Below are 27079 nucleotides of genomic sequence, written 5' to 3' on the forward strand. Positions count from 1 at the left end.
CAGGACTAGTCCAGAGGGGGGCAGTGGCAGTTGGGAGGGCCCCATTTCCTCTCCCCTCCAAGTGTCAGTGTTAACATGTGTTGTCCCACCTTGCATCACCCAATACCTCTGACAAAGATGCTGGGCAAGTTCTCTATTTTTTCCAAAAACTGCTAGAAAAGCAACACACCACCCACAAGGCAACAACCCATCAGCACCCCAAGTGAACCCAGCTGGAGAGAGACCCCAAAAGGAAAGCGGACGCTCCTAGGCAGCTTTTCGAGATTCTACGCAATCTGTGAACCACTGCAACCTGGAGAGGAAGAATCAGCACAAGAGGAGCCAAAGCTCTCACGGTGCTTCTGCAGATCCCGCACACCACTCCCCAGCCAATTCCATACAAGAGTATTTTTATAAATTAGTAAAAATATTTTTAACTGGAAATGGAAATGTTTTTATAATAATTATTTCTTTGCGCCTAGTTATTCATGCACATTAAAAGATACATGTTTACATCTTAAGGAAAAGTGGTCATAATTGTAGTTTCTTCCTGTGGTACTACGTGTACTACCTCTCAAAATGGAGTTTGTTCACCTTGAGGGAAACCACGCCTCAGTTCCCGAACACGAACTTGAACACTTTGCAGAGGGGCTACCATTCTTGCAACACAGCTACCTGTGCACGGAAAAGAGGTGGGCTTTAACCCACATGTTGAAACGTTCTGTATCTGTGATACCTCCCAAGTGGAGAAGACCGGAACAGATTACCCAGGGCCAGGGAAACAATCGGCACAAAGAGGGGGATAAGAGGCACCAGGCAACAGGAAGTTTTGGGTTATTCAGGTGAGGTCAGAGGAGGCAGACCAAGAGATGAACGTGAAGAAAGATGGTGTATTGAAACATGGGGGTGATTTTTGGAAACTGTGGTACTGAATAGTAGGAGAAAGTGGTATTGTTGGGTGATTTAGAGTATAATAATGGGTAGCGGGTGAGATTGTTAAAGAGAGTGTAAGGAGTGAGTGCAAAGTGATTGTGAAAGCTAAAGGAGTATGACCAAGAACAAGGTGGGATTGATCCAATAGTGTAGGGGGGTGGCAGTGTGTAGGGGGCTAGCAGTGTGGAGGAGAGTGTGATAATATCAAAGGGTGGAGGCAGTCGTAGAAGGACACCGGCGATACAGAGGAGGAAACACTAGGAATAGAAGCAGTAAAGCTGGGTGTAGTTGGAAGTAGCAGAGCAGAGAGAGGAGAGGAGTGTATCATGTAAACCAACTGGCAACATAGTGTAACCCTATAAAGTCCCAGAGGGAGTCTAGATAGATAAGGCAATTGATGTTAGACTCTCTTGAACAGCAATCTAAAGAGTAGACAGTGGGGGTAAACACTCTATTCAGGAACCCTGGGAATAGGGCCATCTGGGTTAGGGTGGGAATCGCTGTGAGAGCGCAAGAGGCATGGCCCAAGTGCCCTACTGAATCACAAAATAAACACCCGTGAACCATCTCTGGTAGATGCGAGTATTTGTTGGGCCATCTGTGACAAAGTTACTTCAAAGGAATGGTGTAAAAAGAGTGTTACGGTTTAACTGTATTTGAGGTGCACATCTGTGTGGGTTATGCCATGAATACTCAAAGCTGGCCTTGAATGTCTATGTTCGTCTTGCTCCACAGAGTCAATTATTGGGTTAGTTTATTCAAGACCGAAATACTTGCTGATAAGGTCACAAAACAAAATCTTCATTGTTACATTGAGATCAATGTACAGGAGAGTGTAAAATGGTTAGTGAAATTTGGGGGTAGAGGAGCAGTCTGATTGGACAGGGACCATGTGTTGTTCTTGTCGGTGTTCCTACTGCATTGCTGCTATTAAAAGATATATAACACACCAACTTCACCCGAGATCAAGCCCAGCATCTGTTTTTCACGACAACCTTCATGCCAATTGTCACACCAAACTACTAACATTCCATGCGAAATTTAAACAAAAGTATAAAATCAGTATGATAACTAAACAGAAAATTCTATGAACACATCTTTAATTCATCAACATATTGGCAATAATCCAACCCCCTATTGGGACATATTTATACGTATTAAAAAAACTTTGGTAAATTGCAGCTCAAAGCAAAATCTAACTTCAGAAGTTATGGTTCCTAAAGCAACCATAACTCGTCCAATACTACGCAGTGCTCATGATGTTTCTCACACTGCATAACATGGAAAAAATGACTATGAAAATAATAATATCTTTACCGGTTAGTTGGGCTTTGTTTTGTGGTGGCACTCAAAACAATTTAAAAGTGGCCTCAATACTGTGGATTACTACTCTTTTTCCTTCTGCATGTTTCATGCATGTCATTTGTGCTGGAATATTTTGCCTAATAAGGAATGCATGGCAGTGGCAGAGTAATGGTTGCCTAAAGAATGTAATTTCATATAACACTCTCCAATGTCTTCAATGAAAAATCTAGCCCTATTTGCGTCAACAATTCCTCAAAGGTCCTACCATCACTGCATCCCATCCCTATAGTTCACTCTTCAACTCTTCTTAGGCAACTCTGCCACAAAGTGCCATCAGCCTTTCTCTAATCTTCCTTTCCTTGCCAATCTTACCTGGAAGTCCACCCACTTTGTGTCCTGGACCATTTACAGATGCTTGCAGAACATGGTGTAACAGGTGCCCTTATCCTCCTCTACCTTTTTGCAGCTTTTTATACCACCTGCCACCAGAACCTGCTCGCCTACATCTCATATATTGAGATCCAGGCATCTGCTCCATTCTGGTTAACCTCCTTCAATCAAACTGATGCAACTAGTCTCACACCCTCCTTTGAACTCCCAAATTCAATTACCTTGCTGTGGCAGGCAGCAGAGAGACATGGTCCAGACCCTGTCGGAGCGGAGCAGGGAACCCTCTCAACCCAGGATAGGCGGCCTACCAGAGCATTGCAAAGGTCTGAACTACCCCAGAGTGGGGTAAGGGGGGAGGAAGTTGAGAGGGACTCTAGTCCCCAACTTCTCAGAACGCATGAACATGTGTGGCAGCATTGCTATCGCTGTCCCCTTTGAGATGACCATCAGCCTCTGTTCTGGCCAGGCTTCTTGTGTTTGTATTTCTGAACCATATCTCCCAGAAACACCCAAACAGCAACATAGAATAGCTGGAGACAAAAAATGAACTAGGCACCCAAAGGTGAGCGGGGTTGAATATTCAACTCCCAGTGGGCCAAACCAACTTTTTGAAACCTCTGACCCAGTCCCAAACTCCAGAGGGAAACCTAGCCAGCAATTGGGCCCACCGGACAGGTTATGGGGAAAACCAATAGGTGTCGGGATGAGCAATAGATAGGGATAAACTGGGCTAAAAACCCAGCCAGGCCAGGTCAATTTTAAGGGTGTTCGAGTGAGGTCGGGCGAGGAGGTGGAGGGCTAACAGACCAGGTGGTGGAAAGTGGATAGTAGAGATGTGTTGTGGCGAGACTGTCTGTTTTTCTTTTTTAGAAAGAGTGTAATTAGGGTATTGCATGTGAGAGACGGAGTGGTACCAAGTGTGAAGTGGCATGTGGAGGTGATGTAGTGTATTGTAGGAGAGGGAGTGAATAGGTGTAAGTTTGGGAGAGAGAGTCAGAGCCAGTAGGTTAGTGGGAGTGTGGAGATAGCAGCTGTGTTTGAAGTGAGGAGAGTAAAGAGTAGTTGGAAAGTAGTGAAGAGCGAGAGACATTAGGAGAGTGTTCAAATCAGAACACAAAGGCAGAGGAGAGGATAAGAGTTGGGAGTGTAGGGAGATCAGCACACAGAGCAAAAGAGTTGTAGAACAAAGGAAGAGAAAGTGAGGAGAGAGAGAAGAGGGAGATCAGTAAGACTCAGGGGAAGGCGTGCTGAGATAGAGAGAGATAGTAAGGTGTTGGGTCTCTTGACCCACATTCAAGTTATTATGCTACAACATTTGGTGCTGTGGGCTTAGAAAATCCAAGATGGCGGAAAAACCCACATTTGCGCCAAAATCCAGGAAAACCGCGCAGTTTGTGCGCACACCAAAACGGTCGCCTGACCTGCCACCCACCAGTGTGAGCGTGAGGGGCCAGAAGCGCCATGAGCGAAATCAGTGCTAAGGAATATGGTGCTGTTCAAAATCTGTTGTTATTAATGTCAAAAATGGGTGCAATACTGGTGCTTACCACTACCAGAAAGCCGGTGTTTTAAAACCACCAGACACTTGTGTAAAACTGAACAAATGAACCCAAACCAGGCCAAAGAAAGACTTGCCAAGAGGTGGAAAAAATGTAAAACTATGTTCTGAAATGACGGGAAGGAAGTAATTGTCTAATGTATGTATTGAAAATAGCTGGGGATGTCAGCAGCTTAAGTGAATTTGGGTTTAAAGCCACTAAAATCGAAAGGTTTAGAATAAATGAGTGACCTACTTTGAGTGTCACATAGGTTGCAATTGTTTAAATGTCATAGTTTTGAACTTAGAATCAGTGTTCTAGCTGCATGTGTAAAAATTGCAAATTTGGTATGAATGTAGAAAACTGGGAACCAAAGTGACATTTAGCTGAAGCCTGCCAAAAGGAGATGACACCTCTGATTGAATTAGGGCAGTGGCACCTGGGGACTGCAGGAAACTGAACAATGAGCCTTCTTGGCCCAGGCAAATGTTAAATTAGGGGGGTCGTAAATGGCTTCCTCTTGGAAGGAAATGGGAGGGGCGCTGCATCTGTGAGCAAGCCGAGTTGGGGGAAGTGGACAAACCAGAAATTCCACCATGTGCTTTGGAAAACCACACCCCTTTGGGGCCAGAGCATAATTTTAAAAAGATGGATAATTCATAGTGCAGACTTGTAAAAAATATATAAATAATATCATCATTCTTGTGATTTTTCTGTGCACATTTTAAGAGGTGTCAGGACTCTGCGGTATGTTCTGGGGAGTAGTAGCGGAAAATAAGGTTGTTACTCCAAATGTATGCATGTTAAAAATCTGACACTTTATCATCTGAAACCCATATCCCTTGTGCACATTTGTGTAAAATCTGGAAAAGTTTAGAGGTCGTTATCTGGACGAAAAGGGCAGAATTCTGTCAAAAGTGGACACAACATCTTACAAAGACAAAAATGTTAACTGGACATATAATATTAGAAAAATGGTACATAGATAAATGTATATTTGGATCAAATATAGATTTGTGTGCAATTTGACAAGGGGAGGACCTTCTGACCCATAAACCTACCTCATCACTCTGACACACAACTCAGTTCCCCAATCAAGGGAGAGAGGAGGAATTGGCCAATGATAAGTTGAGAGGGTTGGGCATGCAGAATGAGCCGACCCACCCACTTTCAAAACACATTAAAGGAGACTGTGCAGGACAGGTAGGGATTCATTCACTTTCCACTTTCTTGCGGGATGCTTTGCCGGGAGACTCCAGACTTCAAATCCATCAATCTCTAGAGACCATAACTTTGAATCCAGACTCCAGAACTTGTAGCAGAGAAGCCTGAATCCACAAGCTGAATCCTTTTTCAGCAGGCCTCAAAATCATTTGCAAATTATTCAAACAGCTGGGCTGAGCTGTCGGATTCTGGCCTAGAACCCTGTGCCAGAAACACCCAGAAAGCAGAGCTGTATCCAGAACCGCAGACCGGACCCAGACCAGATCGCTGTGAGCAGAACCAGAGATTCAGACCAGACCAGACCAGAACCAGAGATGCAGAACCAGAGAACCAGTACCGGAGACCGCCCAGAAGTCCAGTCCATCCTGTTGACCAGATCCGTGACGAGGCCCATTCCCTCCAAAATTAGGAGTGAGTACCCAGCGAGAACTGTGCAAAACCAATCTCTTAGCTTAAATTAATCTGATTCAAAACATTTGAACCTGTCCCGAACTGCATCACAGAATCGTGTGTCCCTTCTCCGATTATCAACCTGTAAAAGTGTAATTTTGCCATTTTTAATCATTTAATTTCTGAAAATCTACCTTCACGAAAACGTCCGTATCTCTTGAACCGTTTGTGATAGAAGCGTGATTTAACTTTTATTTTGTAGCTGAGATTCCAAGCTTTCCGACAAGCTCTAAAGCGACTTGCTACTCCTTATAGTTCCTTCGTAATTGTGCTCGACGCACGCGACTAAATTGCCGCGATTTGACATTTTGTTTCATTTCAGCCACGTGTAAAAGTATTTGTCTTTTGCTTCCATTACAGAATTCTGTTTTCAACCTGATAACCATCCCTGAATCATTGATAGGGCTGGCCTGAACTGATTTAAAGTATCTCTCACTCACCCTGAACCTCTTGAGCGAATTAAAAGCATTTTTAGCATATTTTTCACTTCATTGCCACCACATTAAAGTATTTTGGGCCTGTGTTTAAAAATCATCCCTGGTGCTCTCAGCTTGCTGGGGGGGAATTGGAACTTTGTATTGCATTTTTGTTGGTATTCTTGAAAACTGTGTGCTCTCCTTCCATTTCCTTATATTGCCTAAAGGGGGGGGGGTGTATTGTCAAAAGAAAGAGCGATCAAATTGTCTCTTGTTGAAATCATATCAAATTATTTGTGTTGCATTCTGTCCCACCTTGCATTTCCTTGAACCATATGAAGCATTCTCTGCTACCTTAGTCCTCTGTTCTTATTCATAAGTAACCAAGAACTGTGCTACTGTAGGATTACCTATTGCTGATTACTGCTCATATTCACAAGTGTGCTATCAATATTAATTTATTTTAAAAATTGTGATATATCTCTATGCTTTAATTTTTCAAATAAACTTTTTTTTTAATTTGCAAAACAAACCTACTTCTTGGCCCAGTGAGGTCAGGGGGATTCTAAGAGAGGGGCGTTATACAAGGGTTCACCATCCAGATTATAACTTGTCATAAAATATATAAATAAGGGCTTCCCTTGAGCAATCCCAGACCAGGCACTGACTTAATGGGAATGCTTGATTGGAGTCATTAACAAAGGAGAGGAGAAAGGTGTGCGAGAGAGAGAAGAGGAGAAAGAGGAAGAGAGGAGAAAGAAGAGAAGAAGGAGAAGGAGAGAAAAGGGAAAGAAAAGTCCTAGAGGTAGTTAGAAAATGTTGTGGCCTTTTGGAAGTACCTTAGAAACAGCTTTAGACGAGACAGTAGGGGTCACCAATCAATCAATAACTATAACATTGGGGAGATCTTCAGGGACATACGGGCGCACAGGGCATGGTAGAGGGAGACCATAGCGAGGGTATTGGAAGGCATAGGTAATGATGCTCTTAGTGTGGCCATCCAAAGTATTTACAAAACACTGGTTTAACAAAACCCATGAACATTCTTATGTGGTTGTTGGATTCTTGTGGCTATCCGAGACACCTAACTCAGGACTTCCCTCCTTCCTCTCCAATCTGTACATAAACCCTCTTGCCCAACTTATCTGCTCCTTTGTCTTCACTTTCTACTTATATACGGATGACAGATCTTGGCAAGTGTGAACAAATCTCCTGCTGACAACGTCCACTGATGCATGGCCTCCATTCACGCTAGATCCTTTACATCTCCGTGGAAACTAAAAAGCTGATGATGAACAACCAACTACACCTCTGGCATTTGCCCCTTGAAGCCTATTGCCAGCCTTTCCCGTTTTCACACAAATGCTTAGCTTTCATGATGCTCACATATTCAGGTCTTCAGTAGACCGTTCTGCAGGCTGCAAAGAGGACCTTAAACCATGCACCGACAGCACCAAACAATGCAATGGACTCAAAGTGACTCCAGAATGGTCTTCGCTCAAGCCCATGGCACCCTGAAACATCTTAAGTGCACATTGGACGTGGCCAGTGGCTATATCCAAAAGCTAAGCCACCCAAATGGTCAGCCACTTTGGCGTCTGGGACTGACCGACAGCCATTGTATTTGGGGCATGCCCCGGTCTCCTACCAAGCCAACTACTGTGGCCTTCAGTCACAGCCTGCTGTATTCCACATGGCATGGCTTCTAGCAATGCTCTAGCCCGCCTTAACCCTCATGTCATTCAGAGTGGTCAGAGGTCTGCCACAAAGTCATCAAAAACTCCTTGACCACCAGGTCAGAAAAAGGAGTCTCTTTCCTTCTCTCCTGTCACTGGGGGTAATAATCTTAACTGGGTACCCGGTGAAGCGCTCTACTTTTATTATTGTGGTGTTTGATTATGTGTGTATTAATGTTCCTGAGAGCGTGAGAGAATAGAGGAGACACGAGTAAGGAGCTCATCTGCATACTGAGTGTAATCTATATGCATACTTGTATTTCCAAGTTTAGTGTACTGTATTAGGTCTGGTGCATTTGAATGTGTATGTGAAATCCACAAAAAGTGCATAGATCTTTCAACTTTGGATCTACTGCACACAAGTCTGAATTATAGATAATTTTGGGATGGTAAACAAAAAAAATCACTCTTTCACAAATCGATTTTTAACAATCTTTGCAGTGTCCACCAGTTACAGGTGTGGGCTAGGTATATGCTGAAAAATATAACTAGGCAGTGTCATGATACATACTATGAAAGCATGGGTATTTTTGGATCTAGAGAAAACCCAATGCAAAAAATACTTTTGCCCATTGATTTTTAACATCTCAATATTGGACCTCATTATGATTTTTGTGGTAAATCCACCGAGATACCACCAAACAGATTTAATGTTACCGCCACATGGTCCGGCGGAATTGCTGCTGGATTACAAGCGGTGGTGTTATTCCCCATTTATGGAATTCAAAGAACTCCATGGGGATTTCGGCGGAATTACCAGTGACGGTAATTCATCCCAAACATTTTTGGGTGGTAAGGTGTCGGAATTGCATCCCGTATTTTGCTGGAGGTTTTTCCTCCACCCTCCTGCCAAAGCCATAGTTGGGTGGTGCAGTAATGCAACGGTAACTCACTTACCACTGCATGACCGCCATTTTAACTGAACCGCCCAACTCATAATGACGCCCAATGTCCTTGCCTTGGCTTATGTGTTTGAAGGTGGCAAACTGCATTTTGCACAATTTAGTGAACGTATACGGAATTAGAACAAAAGTTATGCGAAGCGTTGTCTAACCATCTTCCTATCACCCAATATCCTAACAATATCTGGGAAATAATATGATTAAATCAAGGTTTCCCCTAGACTCCCAGCAACCAAAAGGTTAAATAAAAAAGGGATGGTTGTAGTGTTGTGTGAAAAAGAATAGCATACCAAAGTATATTAAGTAGTATTTGGAGGCAACCACCCCCCACCCAGCCACAGGCCGCCTACCCCTGCTCCTCTCCTAGCGCCCCTTACCTGCAGCCCCCAGCTCAAGCCCCTCAACATGCCTCACCCCCTCCCCAACATGGATCCTCTCAGCCACCAGGCCCACACTGCTCATATTTCCTGATTCAACCATAGGAATGGAAGAGAGGCTCTTAGCAAAGCCCCGTTTTCCAATGTAATTCACAAACCACTACCAGAACACTAGAACATATGCTCGTTCTAGAGGCCAGTCCAATTTATAGGTCCTGCCCACATGACCCCCTCCACACAATGACATGGGACATCAAGGGCTGGCTACAAGCAACTGTCTAGGTCGGCCAAAGACTAAAGGAGCATGTCCCAACTATCACCTCACTTTATCACCACAGGAAAATAACAGAGAAAGCTTGGACGCCTGGGCCTGATACATAACCTCTCCCTAGGTTCCCATTCCTCACTAACCTACTAATTTCTTGTTGCCACTTTTCAACCACACACGCGCACAACCCCATATACTCCTCGCCCACCTGCTCTCCTTCACACGCTTTCACCTCTACACATACAGATGCCCCAAATGTCCTCAAAAGAAAACACTTAGAAACCTACTAGCACAAAGAAAACGGATTTCCAGACTGTACTCAAACACTTCAGGTTCTGCCTCTATCTCTTTTCCTATTAGCCTGCCTTTCCCCCCTAGGACTATGTTTTTATATTGCACTTCATGTCGGAATCCAGCTCCTAACTGTGGGACCTGGTATCGAACCTGTGCAGCACAGCATTGTCTTATTTCCAAGACGAGTCCGTTGCCACTGAGCTATCCTCTCAGCCCTATAAAACCACTTTTTATTATGTAGAAAACCTTGTCATTTGAAAGCACAGGTTAAATATTTAGTTGGTCTCACAGCAGGAATGACTTGCATTTAAAGACCCACACTTTCTCTATTAATGGACGTTAATTTATAGATGACCGTATAACACAAAATTAATCAACATGACTAAAATAAACAAGGGGAAAAAAAGGAGCACACTTACCACCACCAAGAATGTAAAAATCCCGGAGGCTCGCCAAGTGTGATGTTCTTTTCCCATCGTATCTGAAATAAAGAATCAGAAACTATCATTGACATTGCCTTTAATACTAGGTATCATGCACAAACACATTCATGTAACAATGTAAAGAGTAATGTGAGGAACCAGGAATGAGACACAGGCACAGAGGACTCATGGTGATTGGCATAGACCTTTATTTAAAGAATAAAAGGGGTTGGAAAAATGCCTCACTAGGAGGTATTTCCCTACCTCAACCAAAACTAAGAGTCTGTGTCAAGATGTCCAAAGCAAAAACATCCTATTTTCGAGATTTTATCCTAGCACTCTCATTCTAAAAAGTAACTCTAAGGTGCTAAGGAAATTGTCTTTGGTTCTCAAAGCGCACAAATGTTCAGGTTCAACAGAAAAAGTATAAAACCAACAAAAAATGTTACAATAGGACAATGTTCACAGTTCTAGGGAACGACCTTTCCCTGTTCTTCACCAAAATAAAAGTTCAAAAGAAAAACCAAGTTCTTTATCCACTCCTGGGGAGAAGACTCCCTTCCCCCCAGGTACTTTACACACTTTATACAACTTACAATCCTAAGGGTATGGATCTTCCTTGGGATTCTCCTTTCAATGTACCATATTTTGCATGTGGGTTTCAGACTCGCAGAGTACCTGGTATACTCGCCTGCCAGGTTCATGTAACTCACAATCCTAAGGGAATTAATCTTCCTTGGGATTCACTTTTATAGTTCACTCGCCTTTGTCTGGTATACTCTCCTGCCAGGACTTCATTACAATTTCAAAATGCACGCTCCCCCTGTTTGGGATGACCTTAGGAGGAATGATTCTCTTCTCCTGGTTCACTTCCAATTTACAAAGCCTGGTTCACCAGTCTGCCAGACTTTCTCTCTTCTTATTAATTCTTTCTTTCAGCTGTCTCGATGTCTTTCCACAGCTGTGACAGCACCCTTCTTACAACAAAGTTTGTGTTTGGCTTTTCTTTGCCTTCTAACAAGCGAGTCCTTGACCTACGTTCATCACTGTTCATTCCTTCAATCTCCACACAGCATTCGCCCCTATGCGCTACGGTTCCCCACTCGTTCTCTATCTGCTCATTGTGCGGCATGGGTGCTCTTCGCATCTCTCCTTCCTTCCCCTATGTTCACCGGCTCGGCGGGCGTGCAGTGAGCCAGTTGTCTTCTGCACCGCCTCACTCTGCTTGCGGGAGCTTCGTCAGCCTGCGGTCATTCAACACAACACTCTTGTCGGCTCGCTCACCAGACTCTGCCCCCGGTGAGAGCATTTGTGCAGCGTTCCCCGGTTTGCCTGCCTCTGGGATTCTGACCGGTGTCAGAATACATTTGCGAGTTTTTGCCCCCCACAACAGCCTTGCCGCTGTCTTTCTGTGCTTTCTGTGTTCCCCTCGGCATCAGCATACTTTGCCAAATGTGTCTCTCTTTGTCTCTCAGCTGTGTCCATTTTAAAGTTCTCAGCACTCTTCAATAGCTTCCAAACACTAGACCGCTGCGTAGGCTTGCCACCTCTGGCTGTACTCACTACTCCATCCCTCCTCCTCGTCTCAGAACTTACTAAGGATGGAAATTGAAAGACATTGTCAGCAGACTGGGTTAAGTGTTGAAGGGGATTACTAAAATATGCCTTCATAGCATGAGGAATGGTGGGGGTACCCCTAAAAAGGAAAGGGGGATACATGTCTCATCCGATGATGCCTGCCCTGCCCCTTGAGGGTTGCCTCCCATCATGTGATCCTCTCTCGCATAGCCACCCCCAGAGTCAGGATCAGGTAGCCCTATAACCCAATAGATGCTTCTAACACCAAGAAGCATGGCTAGGTCTGGCAACAGCTACCGAGAACAAGAATGGAGAGTCTAGCTCAACAGAGCCTCTAGAGGCCTTGAGGCTGTTGCAAGGTCTAAAGAACTAGACAATGACCGGAGTGTTCACATTACTCTTGCATTGTTAGTACCCTGGCTATTCTGATACTGCCCCCCTCCCCACACTCCAATGTACAGTTGACCCGGCTATGTCACATATTTCCTTTAACCAGTAGAGCTTGATTGCCATAGAGATTTGGCAGAGATCCAAATGCTGTGGTGTCTCCAATTTCTGAATATTTGGTGGTCCGGAAGCATATAGCAAGGGAAACGCATTTATCTTGGAAGCAAGACAACAAAGGGCAACATGGATTTGAATCCCAGTCCAGCACTAGAGACTGGTCCCCGTTATTGAGCGCATTACAAAAGATCAAAGGTCATTAGCCAAATTCCACCAAATGTAATCACAGCAAAGCCATGCCTGCCATTGATGTATATGCAGGTTTATGCATTGCTAACACCATAAAGGTCTTCACAGTGACTGGTAGGTTTCCTTCCACATTATTATTCATAGCCTAGAACAAAGTAGGAAGGGACCCTGAATGACAATCTGCCCTGTTCCAAGTGTGTGCATCCTGAGTAACAGCTCCTCTAGAGGTCCTCCTGGGAAACGTGATCGCTATATACAAGTTGCAAGAGACATTAAGTTCTTCCATAGAGGCTTAGACTATGAGAAATGTTAGCACTAGCGAGGTCAGCGAAAGTACAAATCAAGAATGATCTACCATTGAGATCACCCCTGAACATAATGTTAGATCTAAACTAGGCCAAGAAACGTGCAGCATAGTTCTTGCATGGAGTTTAGTGATCAGCTGAATATTACTAATAGGGAAAATTATGTATATGACAAATGTTTCAAGCTTCGAAAAGACAAATACTGATAACTATCTGTTTTAGAGCCGCACTAGCTGTACACAGCATATCATATGTCGAAAGTTCACTTTTTTTTTGTGTATTGCCTGTCTGCTGGTTCTACGTATATGTCTCATTATGGGTCTGTCTATCTGCAGGTGGGAGTTGCATAATCAGGTGCACATTTTCTTGAACCACCCAGCCATTGCCAACAGAAGTACAAGCAGAGAAAATGCATTTACAAGGTGCTTTATTTTAATTTGTTTGCAAAAGAGGCTTTTAAAAAAGGAAACAATTTTATTGCACAATCACTATAAAACATTAAAAAGGTTCCAATTTACAATGATAATTTCTAATCATTACATCCAGCATATATTGCAGCCATAATAAGAATGTTACATTTGTTTTACTGAGCAAAACACATTATAAACCCTACAAAAAACAAATAGTTTAGGGATTGATGATCATCATAACAAGATGGATAGTCCAGTACTGTCCTACTGTATACTGTACTCTTTTGAAATACCCCTATGAGGGTGGAATGGGACAAGTAGATCCTCTCCTGGCTGCTTTGCATTAAATTAAAGAGCTTTTTGGGAATATATGAATCAGATCTATGGCTCACGCACCTGCCGAGGGTGCTAATATAATCAGGTTTCTCCAAACCAAGGCTGACTAACAATCCAAACCCGGGCCTCGAGCAACCCAATGGCTTGGAGCACCCGCCCTCCACCCAGCCGCAAGCTGCCTGTGCCTGCTCGTCTCCTGCTTCCTGCAGCTTAAGCCTCTCAACATATCTCGCCCCTTACCTTAACGTGGTTCCTCTCAGCCACTGACTTCCTGATTCAACCACTGAAATGGAAGCGGTCATCTGAGCGGAGCCCCACCTTCCATTTCTATGACAACCACGCGGCCTCCCCTCTCTCCCGGCCGAAGCAAAAGCAGCAGCATGGAAGTTGTTTTTTAAAAGAATTGCTATTAGCACACCGCAGGTAGCAATAATCACTCATTCGGAGGGCTTCACCGGCCCGGAAACTGCACCGATGCCCGGTGTTAAGGCCCTCCTTGCACTCAGCCTGTAATATGGGTCCTGAGCTGTTACTGGCCAATGACGCCCAGCGTATGGGCGATATTTGGCATATTGAAAGGTTGGAAGGAAGACGAGTGGGCGCGTGGGACTCACAGATGTACGATGTAAGCTCCAGAAGGACTGTTACTAGTAAGCAATTTTGGTCTCCGGGGGCTTGTGAATCTGTTTCATAGTCACAAGCTATACATAAATTTAAAAGGAGGGTTTTCTTTGGTATAGTGATCTATAATATTGTTAGCACTGCTTGACCAAACTACAAGTTCACTCTGGTTTTTGCATCTGTAAACATATTTACTGAATTCCAGATTGCAGTTTAAGATTATTATTTAGAAGAAAAGCAAGCATTGCCCTGTAGCTCTTGTTGGGTGTACTTTTGGTCTAAGAGGATGCAACTCACTATTCGCACTGAGGCAAATGCATTTAGGAAGGGAACCTAGTAACTTAAATGTTTGAGTAAGCGCTGGTGCAAAAGTTTCACGTGTGGTAACAGAAGTCTAAAGTACAGTACAGAGCACCCAGGATGATGCTGGAATATGGACTGGTGGGTGAAGACTACGTACCTCTTACATTAAGGACATGCCCACTGGCACTTTCAACCATGTGATTTTATGTTGTGATTGGGTAAATGCAGCTAGGTGGACCTTTAGTTAAATTGTCTACTAAGCCACTGCAAGTATTTTATGATACACAACTTGGTGCACTGCCTTGGGTTGATGCTTGTTTTTTACACCAAAACATTTTTCCAGTATTAAAATATCTATTTCCTGTGTTTGGTTTAAATGCCTCGCCTAACATGTCAATGCATCATTGAGGTAACTGTAAAATGTGCAAACCTGGACTTAAGAAACCATGCTGACAAAAGAATTGCCTATTGATTTGGATACATGATCGGTTGGTGTCGCCGGGCTATCAAGCTTGGGCTTGGATGCAGCTTTCTGTGTTGTTTTACTGCTACATACTTCTCTCACCAAGGTTGGTGCAATGACTGACTGTTAGGATGTCTTCTGGCAGTTGCTGGACCACTTTGTGAATAAGTGGTTTGGGGGGATTTGAGGCGGGGGGACGCTTAGGCCAATATCGCAGACTATTTTAACCATGGCCATTGCCTAGAGACCCATCTTTTGGGTATTGTGGAGAACCTGAAAAAGGACTCGGGACAATTGTGAGTCATGTTTTCAGGGTTTTATTAAAAAGAAAAGGAATCAAACACCTAACCTACCCTATTTCTATGAGGGAATTTCCCTACCTAACAAAACAAAACTAAGGGTGGATGCTAAAGTCCAAATTAAAACTCTTCAGTCCGAATTTTATCCAGTTAACTGGGCCTACCACTGGCGGAGGGTTTGTACACTAGCCTCAGAAAGATTTCTGCCTGGCCCAGTATATACTTGACTTGTTTTCAATCTTCCAAAGTTCCTTATCCCTAATAGGATATTCTTTCCAGCCTTGATACAAAATTATGGGGGTAATTCATAGAAATTTGAGCACAAGTGGCGCACACGGCTGGCGCACAGGGTGCGCGTGCGAATCTCTGCACCAGCCGCGTGCGCTAAAATCCATTTCCGCGCACAGCGTATTCATGGATTTTAGCTACCAAAACCAGCCGTGGCGCACAGTGGCGCAGCAACCCTGCAGCAGCGCCAGTTTTGCCCCCAAGTACGCCCCTCGCGTTGGGAAAAGCCATCAAAATCCCCAATCCAGCGCAAAGGGCTGCGCTAACCCTGTACCAGCACGGCAAGCGGGCAACATGTATTACTGGGGTTCGCGGGAAGTTTCACACGCGATAGGCCCTGTGCGAGTGGGGTACGTGTATTACTGGGGTTCGCGGGAAGTTTCACACGCGATTGGAGCAGGGCAAGTGTATTTTGGGGGTGTGCGGGAAGTTTCACACGCCATTGGCCCTGTGCGAGTGGGGTACGTGTATTACTGGGGTTCGCGGGAAGTTTCACACGCGATTGGAGCAGGGTACGTGTATTTCGGGGGTGCATGGGAAGTTTCACACGCGATTGGCCCTGTGCGAGTGGGGTACGTGTATTACTGGGTTCGCGGGAAGTTTCACACGCTATTGGAGCAGGGTACGTGTATTATGGGGGTGCGCGGGAAGTTTCACACGCGATTGGCACTGTGCGAGTGGGGTACGTGTATAACTGGGGTTCGCGGGGAGTCTCACACGCGATTGGAGCAGGGTACGTGTATTCCTGGGGTGCGCGGGAACTCTGACACGCGATTGGATCCGGGTACGTGTATTACGGGGGTGCGCGTGAGGTTTTACACGCGAAAGGGCCCTGTGCGAGTGAGGTATGTGTATCCCTGGGGTTCGCGTGAAGTTTAACATGCGAAAGGGCAACGCCCGTGCGCGATACGTCAAAGACACGCTTACGCGCTAAGGGCCTTTGGTCCAATGAAATCGCGTACATGTGCTGACCCGCTAATGCGCTAAGGACCTTTCCTCGAATTACACGCTGACGTGCAATTTTTTCATGTGCCAATTCACTCCGTATCAAGCTGGCCACGCATACACACACGGAAGACCACGCTCCTGCCCTGAAGGCCATTTTCCTGCCCCCCAGAGCCCCGAGCACGCTCCCACCTGCCATCTGCTGCTGCCTGACTGTCTGCTGCCCACGTGCCCTGCTAGTTGGTGCCTGCACATCAGCCATCTGCAGGGGTCCAGTTGCTGTGTCCACCCCTGCTGGAACAGAAGACTCCCGACTGGGATACCATCGCTCCACAGCCAAGCCCTAGGACCCAGTTGCCCACCCACTCCTGCCTCTGGGTTTGCCATGTCGGGCACATCTCTATCTGGCACCACTGGCAACCCCCAGAAAGAGAGGCAGAGGGCCACCAGCTCCACTGCCACCGAAGTTGGTGTCCTGGTGGAGCATGTCCTGGGGCATTATGATGCCCTCTTCGGAACATCACACGCCAATAAGGAAGGACGGGAGAGGATCTGGGACGACGTAGTGGTTGCCATCAACGCGGAGGGGGTGGCAACCCGCGACATCAAGCACGTCAAGAAGCGCTGGGAGGACTTCAGGTCCAGGAACCTCCACAAGGCCCGGCGCTTCGCAGAGGGGGCCGGGCACGCATGAGTAACATCCAGATGAGGGTCCTGGAAAGCGTAGGCCCAGCACTCCACGCCCAGATCCTTTGGAGGCAGACCTGTCTGGAGTTTAGCGGTAAGTGGGCATGCATTGCTGTGTGAGACAGGGCATGTTGCAGTGTGCTGGTAGTCTGATGCTTGCCTGTATGTGTGACATAGGCCATGTATGGATGTGTGTGTGCAGGGACATCATGGCCATGCATGTGAGACCAGTTATGTGTGAACCACATGGTTGGTGCATGTGTTTCAATGCAACATGGGGAGCTCTATGCGGAATGCACACATGAAAGCATGGCTGTCTCTGTTCCTGGACATGAAGGGGGGTGAGGAATGGGTGCTGATGTCATGTACATGTATGGTGCACATGTGTGTGTGTGTGCCTGAGAAGTGTGTGTGTGACTTTGAAACTCCATGGATGCATGTGACTTTGAAGGCAACATCTTGGTTTACAGGGGCCCTTCTACATGGATGTTGATTGCAGGCGCCAGGACTGTTTCTGCATGTGTGTTGTGTGCATTTACCCATGTGTTGTGGAATGACAGGATGGAAGTGACATTTGACCGTGCCACTCATGTGTTATTGCTTCCTGTCTAGGGTATTTTGTACTGTACCCTGATGCTTGTGTTCTATGTCTCCCTCTACGCAGTGTCAAGTGAAGAAGAGGGCGGAGACAGCGCTGTGGAGCCAAGCGACGGGGATGCCTCCACTGGGCGGCGACGCAAGGCCCAGCCACCGTCCCAGGAATTATCATCATCCGGGAGCGAGGGGCTAGTGCTGCGTCTGCCACAACGGCTGTGGCGGAAGGGCCTGGTGAGCCCCCACAGGGGCTTCCAATGGCGGAAGACGGTGTGGAGACATCCAGGTTGGTGGTCTCCACAGAGGAGGAGGAGCCCGCTACTGAGCCGCACATGGGGCCTGGTGGGGGTAGTACCACAAGTGGTGCAGTCCAGGGCCAGGGTCAGGAGGCAGCACAGCGGAGGGGCCTGTGTATGTTGCTGTCCCTCACCCTGTGACTGCACCACCATGCACCAGCAGGGAGGCCCCGTCCCAGGCCCTTCTGCAGGTAGGGGAGAGTGCCATGTCATCTGCCTCTCCACTACCTGTGGACGAGGGGTCCCACGAACGTATGTGCTCCGTCCTGGTTGGTGTCGCGTTGCGCACGCGTGTCATTCGTGATGACGTGCGTTCTTCCTGGGCGGAGAACGCACGTCAACACAGAGAGCAGTGTCGTGACGTGGCAATGCTGGGAGGGGCACTGGTTGGTGGGTTACTACATGTGTCGCGCACTCTGGCGGACCTCTCCTCCTCTGTCGAGACTATGCGCCAGTCGTTCTCCACACCGTCTTCCGGCCCAGATTCCACCAGAGCCCCCTGTGGACCTGGCCCAACCAACACAGCCAGCTTGGTGGAGCTCACATCCCTGCCACAGTCTGGAGTCGGCGGCCCAGCAGGGGTGGACACCACAACTGGAGACCAGCTGATGGAGAATGTGCAGGCACCATCAGACACGGCACATGGACAGCAGCAGGAGCAGGCACTAGGTGGGAGCAATGATGGCTCGGGGCCATCAACATTGGAGGGGCAGCCATCGGCCTGAGGGCAGGAGGACCCAGGAATGGGAGTATCTTCCGTGTGGCACCGGTTGGGCCAGCAGATAGGTGCAGAGTGGCGGCGGGCGGAAGAGGCGTGGCGGAGTTCTCCATGCGTCGGTCTTTGAGGCGGGCAGAGTGCCTCGAGGCAACTCGCAGGGAGTGGAACAGGCCATGAGTGCCTACCTGCGAGACCTCGGGGCCAGGACAGAGGCCCGCCTCCGGCAAATAGACATGGAGTTCGATGATGCCCTGGCCCGGGACACCACAGAGTGAGCCGTTGGACTTGCCCGCCGCCATTGTATATAGTTAGATAGTGTTAGGTTTCCTTTTGTTTTTTCTTTATTTTGGTTGCGCTTGGACAATGCACCACGTTTTTGTATATAGTTTTTTATTAGGTAGTAGTTTTTGGTAGGTTTCATTTCATCAGTTGGGCTCATGGACCCTGGATTGTTCATCTATACGTAGTTCACCATTGGATTATTCTCTTTTTTTATTTTCACCATGGAGCAATGGTTTTCACTTTCTTTTTTCCCTTGGAATTGATTTGTTGGACTGTGACTTTGGACACCATTTCTTTTGGATTTCATTGGATTATGATTTCTTGTTTTTTAGTCTTTTACAGACATGCAGCTTTTCTTTTATTATTCCCATTGTTGTGTGTTGGATTTTGATTACATTCATGTTGTGTTTAATACATTTTTTTCTTCATACTTCGATGTGTGGTATTATCTCATTGGTTTCATGCATGTCATGATATGGGTTTTCACATTCACTTGCACCCATTGTGTGTGTGTGACGGACATGTGTTCATTTACATACTTGCCATTGGGGTTGTATCATGTAATTGCCTATTTTATGTGGGTGGATGCAATACTTGGTTGGGTCTTTGGGCTGGGGAGGCTGGCCATAAGGGCCATGATTGAGGATCGTCATGACATGGGGGCAGGGGGACATGAGTGGGGGCCTGATGGCAGGTGCCCTGCACTGCCGGGGGTGGGGGTGCAAGGGGACATGAGTGGGGGCCTGCTGGCAGGTGCCCTGCACTGCTGGGGGTGGGGGTGCAAAGGGACATGAGTGGGGACATGAGTGGGGGCCTGCTGGCAGGTGCCCTCCACTGCTGGGGGTGGGGGTGCAGGGGGCCATGAGTGGGGGCCTGCTGGCAGGTGCCCTGCACTGCTGTGGGGTGGGGGTGTAAGGGGACATGAGTGGGACATGAGTGGGGGCCTGCTGGCAGGTGCCCTGCACTGCTGGGGGTGGGGGTGCAAAGGGACATGAGTGGGGGCCTGCTGGCAGGTGCCCTCCACTGCTGGGGGTGGGGGTGCAGGGGGCCATGAGTGGGGGCCTGCTGGCAGGTGCCCTGCACTGCTGGGGGCGTAAGGGGACATGAGTGGGACATGAGTGGGGGCCTGCTGGCAGGTGCCCTCCACTGCTGGGGGTGGGGGTGCAGGGGGCCATGAGTGGGGGCCTGCTGACAGGTGCCCTGCACTGCTGGGGGTGGGGGTGCAAAGGGACATGAGTGGGACATGAGTGGGGCCTGCTGGCAGGTGCCCTGCACTGCTGGGGGGTGGGGGTGCAGGGGGTCATCTGTTGGTGATCAGTAGTGCAAGCTGACCTGTGGCTTGGCTGGGGGGCATCCCCATGGTGGATGGGCTGCCTGTGGGACATGACCAGGGGTGCAGGGTAGTCCCCTGTGGTGTGGGCTGCCTGCAGGGGCCGTGGGGGGTGTAGAGGGAACACCTGGGAGGACCCACACTGCCAATTCAGCTTGCACTACTGATCACCAACGCATGACCCCCTGCACCCCCACCCCCCAGCAGTGCAGGGCACCTGCCAGCAGGCCCCCACTCATGTCCCCCTGCACCCCCCACTTATGTCCGCCTGCACCCCCACCCCCCAGCAGTGCAGGGCACCTGCCAGCAGGCCCCCACTCATGTCCCCCTGCACCCCCACTTATGTCCCCCTGCACCCCCACCCCCCAGCAGTGCAGGGGGACATGAGTGGGGGCCCACTGGCCCCCACTCATGTCCCCCCCTAAACGAAATAAAGATGCACAGTCATGGCCCACTTCTACACCAAAAAATACCACATCACGCCACCCCATTCTTGAGACGCAATGATTTCCCAAAAAACAATCCATTGTCCAACGATGTAAAGGGTCCATGAGCCCAAATAAACAAATGAAACCTACCTAAGAAACTACCTAAAAATATAACTATATACAAATGTGTGTGGCATTGTCCATTGACCACAAATAAAAGGAAAACTAAAAGGAAACCTAACTCTAAAAACCATTTACAATGGCAGCGGGCTAGTCCGACGGCTCACTTTTGGATGTCCCGGGCCAGGGCATCATCGAACTCCTGCTCAATGTCCTGGAGGCGGGCCTCTGTCCTGGGTCCGAGGTCTCGCAGGGAGGCACTCGTGGCCTGTTCCAACTCCCTGCGAGTTGCCTCGAGGCACTCTGCCCGCCTCAGGGCCCTCCGCATGGAGTTCTCCGCCCTGACCATCGTGAGCCGTGCCTCTTCTGCCCGCTGCCGCTCCACATCTATAGCATGGCCTAACTGCTGCCAAAAGGAAGACATTTCCAGTCGTGGGTCCTCCTGTGCTCTGGCCGATGCCTGCCCCTCCGATGACGAAGGCCCTGAGCCATCATGGCTCCCACCTTGTTGCTGCTGCTGCTGTGCCTCTGTCTGTGCCCTGGCTCTTGCTGCCTGCACATCCTCCTCAGGCTGGGGTGCAGTTGTTGATGTGGCCACCCCTGCTGGACGTCCAATTCCTAACTGTGACAGGGATGTGTCCTCCACCAGCCTGGCCGTAGGGTCAGTAGCAGCTACACAGGGTACCTAGGTGATACATGGGTGGGAAGATGGCATGGAGTACGACTGGCGCATAGGGGGGTTCAGGGGTCGGAACAAGGTCCAGAATATGGAGGAATCCAGCCCTGGTGAGCTGTCCCAGTAGGTCAACGCGGTCAACGAGCCATTCGAGAAGACGGGCAGTTTCCTCATGAAAAGACTGCAGGTCACCTTGCATGGCCTGTTGACGCAACGCCACCCCCCCCCCTCCGAGGACAGGCTCAACCCGGTCCTGGATAGCCACGTCCACAGGGAGAGGAAGGCCAGTTGTTGTAAGCGGATCCCCTCCCTGAAAACGGGTCTGGACGTAGGCATCCCTGCTGGTGCGGGATGATGCAGTCACAGGATCGGGGACAGGATTACACAGGCACCTCCGCGGTGGCCTGTGCTGCCTCCTGTCCCTGCACTGCACCACTAGCACCAGTGGAATCCCCACCTCCAGTCCCCATGTCTGTCCCTTGCACAGCCTCCTCCTCCACCAAACACCTCACCAACCTGGATGACTCCGTGCCATCTTCCTCCGTCGGACCCTGTGGGGTCTCAGCTGCCCCTTCTGCCGCCGAGGAGTCCAACTCTGACCTCCGCCTCTTGGACCTTCCCTCGGCAGCTGCGGCCTGGGACACGGCACCGGACTCCTCACTCCCCGACAAGATGACAACCTGGGAGGGGAGCCGGGCCTTGCGTCTCCAGCTGGCGGGATAATCCCTGCCGCTGTGCTCCACAGCACCCTCTCCGCCCTCTTCTTCAGTTGACGCTGCAGACAGGGAGAGATAAAACACAGGCATCAGGGCACTGTACAATGGACTGATACACACATGACAGTTGCACATGAGTAGCATTGTTTAACTACAGACACGGCATCACACTCCATGACACACATGTCATTTTAACTCACACACATGAACATTTCAACAGCAATATTGCACCAGGCAGCACCATCCATACACATACAACAGCATGAACAGCCAAAGGTGAGCCTGACATCACATGAAACACAAGGAGTGCACTAGACATGCACACACGCCACCACACTTACATGCATGTCTACATCTCCTCCAACTGTTGCAGTGATGAGATCGCCATACGTGTCACATCTGCCATTCATCCTTCTACATATCAGTGTCACGTGCATCCATGTTGCATCATAGTTGCACACTTGTCAGATACACATACATGCACATGTACACAGTGCAGATACATGCATTATGAACCACCATCCATGCCACAACCATGCCAATGTACATACACAGAAATTCAAACATGTGTGCTCCCACACCTGCATTTGCCCAGCATGCTTACCAACACATACACCATCAATGTGTCTCACAACTGAGAGGACTCACATGTGGCAGCCTCACGGCCATGTTCATACACATCCCTACATGGCCCTACATAAACACATGTGCAACCTGCACACTACTGGCACGCCACGACACGCACAGTGTACTATCAACATGCATGAACACTTACCGCTCGACTCCAGAAGGGTCTGCCTCTCAATGATCTGGACGTAGAGCTCTGGGCATATGCGTTCCAGGACCCTCATTTGATGGTTCGACAGCTGGCTCTGGCGCCCCTTGGCATCATACTGCCCCAGGACTTGCTCCACCAGGACACCAACTTCGGTGGCAGTGAAGCTGGTGGCCCTCTGCCTCCCTGGCTGGGGGTTGCCAGTTCTGCCAGATGGTGTTGTGCTGGACATGGCAACCCCAGAGGCAGGAATGGGTGGGCAACTGGGTCCTGGGGCTGTGGAGCGATGGAATCCCAGTCCAGCAGGGGTGGTCACAGCAACTACACCCCTGGCTGACGTGCAGGCAGCAAATGGCAGGGCACGTGGGCAGCAGGCAGCAGCAGATGGCAGGTGGGAGCGTGCTCAAGGCTCTGGGGGGCAGTAATTTGATCTTCTGGGCAGGAGCGTGGTCTTCCGTGTATTTTCGCATGGCCAGCTTGATACGGAGTGATTTGGCACGTGAAAAAATTGTACGTCAGCGTGTAATTCGAGGAAAGGGCCTTAGCGCGTAAGCGCATCAGCACACGCACGCGATTTCTTTGGACCAAAGGCCCTTAGCGCATAAGTTACATTAGGCGCGCAGGCGTTTCCCTCATAGCACGTGATGACAGAGCACACATGGAAAAACTGCACGTCCGAGTGTCATCGCGTGTAATTGGAGGAAAGCGCCCGCGTACACGTGTATCTGACGTGTATGTGTGGGCCGGTTTAATAGCTAGGTGTAGGACGCCATTTCCTGGTACGTGCTTTTTGTGGAGAGCGAGTGGGTGAAATCTGTACTTCTTGTCGGTTCACACGCGATTACTTCACAGCTTTTCTAGTTCGTACTCCCTGTTAACTCCGACAGCTCTTTTCTGAATTTTTGTTGGGCCCGTTTCCTCAAACAGAGTTCACTCCTCCTTTTGTTCTGTCTCCTCAGACAGCGTACAATTCTTTTGGCGGGGGTGTTGCCAACGCGCACACGTGCCTATTTTTCACGTTCCTTTTCCAAGCAGACGGTGAGTTCCGCGCGTACTTAGCAACTGTGCTTGCCCCGTGTGTCGCATTCCCCTTCAGAAGTCATTGTAGGCTGCGTGTACGCTTATTTTTGTGTTTCTGGGTGCCACAGCGTAGTGCGGGTTCATTTGTTCACGCACGTGGACTACGAGGGGTTGCGTGCACGTTAATTTTTGATTTTGGGCTGCCTGTGCGTTGCGTTGCACGTCATCTTCCCCCAGGGGTCACAGACAGCCTTGTTAGAGCACTAGGGTACGAATTCCATCTAGTATCCTACCCCTTTGACCCCCAATTGCCCAGGATAATATTTTACTGCAACTCCCATACGCACAACATCAGTGCCATGGTTGGGAGGCGACCAAGCGGTAAGGGAAGCAAAGGTGGCCGACCTTCAAAAGGTGGGCGTGGTGGGCGCGGTAGGGGACGTGGCAGGGATTTGTAGGGTGCCCCTATACCCCCATGTGTGGAGGAACAATCAGGGACACCCATGCCCCCCCATGGTTGATGGAAACGTGGCTGACACCATCCCAGCTCAGCCCCTGTTGGACCAGCCCATTGTGGCACCTGACCTGGCACAGGATGACTCCATGGCTGACTTCCAGGTCAGCAAGTCTAGGCCACGTGTGGTGGTGCAAGTTGTTGTCACCAAGCCATGTGGATCTGGGGCAGCTATGTCATCTGCTGCTCCAAGTATGCCGGCTGGGGAGGCTTCAGGGGCAGCTGCAGCTCCATCCGCCCCAGCTCTGACTCTCCCAGCCAGGACAGTGTCAGTCCAGGTCCATCAAACTGACGTTCCCCCTGCCAACATTACCCTGCAACCAATGCCTGCATCAAGACCTATGGTCATTGTGCATTCCCACACTCCTACTACCCAGTCCACTAGTGATTCTGCCCCTACTGACCAGAGCGGCTTAAGCCACTCTGGCTCTGCTCCACCTTTAAAGAAGAGGAAGAAGGGTGCTCTGGCACGACAGGCTGAGACCCCAGACACAGCTACACACTCCGGTACCTCAAGGAAGCCTTGCTTTAATGAGGCGGAACTTGATGCACTTGTGTCCTATGTGTCGGCACATAGCCACGAAATGCTGGTGACTGCAGGGTCCAAGACCACAACTGGTCAACGTAAGGCACACTGGCAGATCATCGCCGACCGCATAAGTGCCCCTGGATTTGGGAGGCGCACAGCTGATGATTGCTACAAGCGGTGGAATGACCTGAAACGCAGAGCAAAGAACAAGCTGGTCTCAAATCATGCCTCTGGTGACTGGCGGTGGGTCTCCACAAGAGGACAACAAACTCACTGAACATGAGTCTGTTGCTGGGGCCTTCGTCACAGAGGAACAGATCCAAGGTGTGGGAGAACTACCTGATTATGATGCATTGTCCGGGGAGTGCCCATGCATGTGTGTGTAATGCATGTGTATGTTGTTTGGGTGACGGGTTCCGATTGAGTGCCAGGTGAGGGTGTGTGTGCCTGAGTGGTATGGGTCACCCATGTGCTTCATCCAAAACATTCAGCGGCCTTGGATTTGGGTGTGACAGTATCCCTTCTGCCCAAAGTAGTAATTTAGTGCAACATTACGGCAGTTGCCCTTGAAGTGGCATCTTGCAACAACCTTGTTTATATTTTTCAGTGTTCGTTCAGGCTGATTGTTTCAATTCTCCCACTTTTGCTATGCATTCCTCAGCCCTATTGTCACATTTGTGACATGCTTCTGTCATTGATGAACCCCACATTGGCCCACATGTGTTACCTTGTTAGGTGAATGATTTGACCATTCAGGCTGATTTGAGTATTGGCCTGATCACATACATTTTTTGTGGCCTGTTTGAATGTGGAACATGATAGTTGTTTCCTGTCATGTTGAAGTGCACAGCCATTGATGTGTACATTGGCCTGCAATCACTGTATTTTTGTACACTGGATGTGTTGCAGTGTGGCACATGCCTATTTTGTCACACTATGTTGCATTTTTGATCTCATCATGTCCATCTCACATGGATGGCTGACAGTACTCATTCACTGACATATAGATGTACTTGTGGAATGTACCATGGCTATGGTACATGCCATCTGTGTGATGGCATGTGTCATGTATGTGTATTGGACATGCCACTCACAGGCCAATGTGTGATGGCAGTGCTACCCAGCATGCAGCAAATGTGTTGCTTTTCCATCTTGGTGTCATCAGTGTCTGCCTTTTGCCTCCCCAGTGCATGCATGGGAAGGTTATAGTCATGTGGGACATGTGTAAATCATGTAGTGGTTCTGTAGCTTGTCAGGCCTATTTGTGTGCTATGGTCCTAATGCCGGTTTCCATTTTTTGTCTTTCATGTTTTTGCAGGGGATGACGCACTTGATGCTGTTGAGGTTGAGGACATGGTGCAGACCCAGGAGGGATCTCAGGCACGACCGGGCACCAGTGGGGGACGTGGTGTGGTGGTGGGTGAGAACCCAATCTTGCTGCAGACCATTCTGTCCAGGGGTGTCTCTGGGTGCACCTCCCAAGACCTCTATTCAGGTGCTGTTTCGGATGATGAGACCTATGTGCCGTCGCAGGTAAGTGTTTCAGGCAGGGATTCTGTTCTGTCCAACCCACCTGCACCAGGGGTAGAACCCTCTATGGGGATGTCAGTGTTGGTAAGTCCGCCTTTGGCGGTTACGGATGCAGGGTCACACTCCACAACATCTGATCCTGTTCCTGGGCCAGCAGATCAGAGGGGGAATGCAGTCCTGCAGCCTCAGGCAGTGCCGGCACAGCAAGGCGCAGATCGCCTTGCCCCAAACAGGTGTGGTGCCCGCCGACGCGGTGGCCGTACGCCACCAGGCAATACTGCATGGGAACAATCCATGTACGGTATGGCAACCCAACAGGCAGCATCAGTTAAGATGATGGCTCAAGCAATGGAGAGGGTGGCCACTTCCATTGTCCCCCCTGAAAGGCA

General features: G+C 48.8%; 1 protein-coding gene across 8 annotated transcripts in view; it reads right to left on the reverse strand.

Moving 5' to 3' along the window:
- SSBP2 (single stranded DNA binding protein 2) overlaps positions 1–27079 on the reverse strand; it is a 1952970-nt gene that overhangs the window by 1350854 nt on the left and 575037 nt on the right. For all 8 annotated transcript variants that reach the window (XM_069627566.1, XM_069627564.1, XM_069627563.1 and 5 more), the window contains exon 3: positions 10232–10293. In XM_069627566.1, coding sequence (XP_069483667.1) covers positions 10232–10293 — 62 coding nt within the window. The remainder of the gene's footprint in view (positions 1–10231; positions 10294–27079) is intronic.

The sequence above is a fragment of the Ambystoma mexicanum genome, chromosome 6p, assembly GCF_040938575.1.
Source record: "Ambystoma mexicanum isolate Mex_15411 chromosome 6p, UKY_AmexF1_1, whole genome shotgun sequence".
NCBI lineage: Eukaryota > Metazoa > Chordata > Amphibia > Caudata > Ambystomatidae > Ambystoma > Ambystoma mexicanum.